The sequence below is a fragment of the Plasmodium inui genome (genome assembly GCF_000524495.1).
Source record: "Plasmodium inui San Antonio 1 unplaced genomic scaffold supercont1.172, whole genome shotgun sequence".
NCBI lineage: Eukaryota > Apicomplexa > Aconoidasida > Haemosporida > Plasmodiidae > Plasmodium > Plasmodium inui.
Genome location: NW_008482006.1, coordinates 5,516 through 7,509, shown reverse-complemented (window position 1 = coordinate 7,509; position 1,994 = coordinate 5,516). Strand labels below are relative to the sequence as shown.

The following is a 1,994-nucleotide window of genomic DNA, read 5'->3' as shown; positions in this document are numbered from 1 at the left end:
AAAAGGAAGAATAAAAAAGAAGAGATGGAAAATAAAAAATAAATTATAAAAAAAATGAGAGAAATAGAAAAAAAAAATTAAAAAAAAAGAAAAAAAAAAAGAGAAAAATAAAGAACAAATCGGAAAAAAGGGAATACAAAGAAGAAAAAAAAAAAAATAAATAAAATGATTAACAATAAAAAAAGGAAAAAGCTAGCAGAAACAACAAGAGGAAAAATTATAAGAAAATAGAAAAAATAAGAAGGAAGCAGAAAAGAAAGAAAAGAAAGAGAACCCTAATAATTCCTCCGATGTTGCTTGTGTGAAAACCGCCCATGACACACGGGTGAAGCCTCTTTATATTTTATACCAATCACGGAACTATTTAGTCCCTGTATATTGAGTAATACTACTACGAAATTAGTCATAAGGGGTTTTATTAACAACCTCTTTCTTGTATTATATTTTGTATGTCCATTCTGCAGCGTAACTAAAGTGGCTCCATATAAAAAATACATTCACTCATAAAGTTAAAAGTGCCTTCTAAAGTTTATTCATATATTTCTGCAAATGTATGCAAATCCTACATGAATATGAAGGACAGGCTCTTTACAGTTATCACAAGATTCCTCAAGCAACTCACTCGTTTCACTTACTGTACACCCGAATACGTCATTCTGCACAGGAGGATCATGACTCCCCAGGACACATATTATACAAAATCTGCAGAACGAATTAGTGAATAAAGGCCTGATAAACGTCTTGGAAAACGGATGGATGTCGTATCAGCCAAGAATTCTTTCAATTCTTACGTAGTCTCCTCTACATATTACGATGGATTGGATACATGAAATGAGAAAGATCCTATGTTTCCGCAGAATTGTTAAAAATATACATTTTCAAGAAACAGAATCGATGCAAAGGTGCTAACTGTCCATTCCACAGTCTATGGAACCATAGAAATTTTGAATTGAACGTTAATTCTGACAAGAATCATTATGAGGAATCAGCCGATAGCTGAAATCTCACCAGGGTTTTATGCATTAGAGGCTTCATTAATGATGTCGAATTGGGGATATTACAATTTCAGGGAAACTTATATAGAGAAGTTACCTAATCACTCCGCATCCTCAATAAAGGTTTAGACTGGAATCTATCATAAGGAATAATGATAAAATTTCCAAAAGTTATTTCAATCACAGATGACCTTTCCGCATATACAGTGCGACACACCTGAAGAGAAATTGTTATCTTGCATGAACAAACCTTAGGTTAGTTCATTGGTCACACAGTGTGGTTATGTAGACATCCCTAGATATATTACATGGAATACACTAAGGCCACACTGCTATGGGGAGTCTTCTTCTTTCACTCCTTCATATACTTATGGCCATTCATACAATTCCTACTATTCTCTCCATAACACTCGGCTTGTTTCATGCTGACTGAAACTTCTGCAAACTGTTACACTTCCCCTTCGTACATACATACTTTCAACCTATTATAATTTAAGAAAAAAAAGGACAGATAAGGGTTCAACACATTTCCTTAATGAATACTTAAGATACATGTATCGCCCATTTGGTCGATTGTCTTAAATACGATTCCCAGACGGCCCATATATTCGCAACATAATTACGGAGTCGGCTTCCCCTTCATTTATATCTTCCTATCGTACATAATTACTAAATAATGAGAAATTATTATTTCGTCCTATAGATACCTCTTTCCCATTAGTAAGCTCCTTATGCGATCTATTACTCTTTAGTAATATCTACATCTAAGAGTCATCGCAGAAAGAGATTCAGTCCATCCTATTTTATCTTGCTTCTTCATATTTTCCTCATTTTGGGTGCAACGCAGGCTTAACACGACTTGAGAAAACATCTCATTTTAGCACAGTTATTTGAACATGTTGATACTCCCCCAAATTACACATCTTCCGTCCCGCATTTTTCAAAGAAGGACATGATATTGGAATTCATTCTAATTACAATACATCAAGGGAGCTGTAA

The 1,994-nt window shown here is 34.0% G+C and overlaps 1 protein-coding gene across 1 annotated transcript; it reads left to right on the top strand.

Moving 5' to 3' along the window:
- Window positions 1-566: 566 nt before the first annotated feature.
- C922_05769 (hypothetical protein) lies at window positions 567-1,000 on the top strand (the record flags this gene model as incomplete). Its single annotated transcript, XM_008821340.1, has 2 exons — window positions 567-717; window positions 858-1,000. The coding sequence occupies 2 exons, from the start codon at window positions 567-569 to the stop codon at window positions 998-1,000; spliced, it is 294 nt and encodes a 97-aa protein (XP_008819562.1).
- Between the last annotated feature and the right edge of the window lie 994 nt (window positions 1,001-1,994).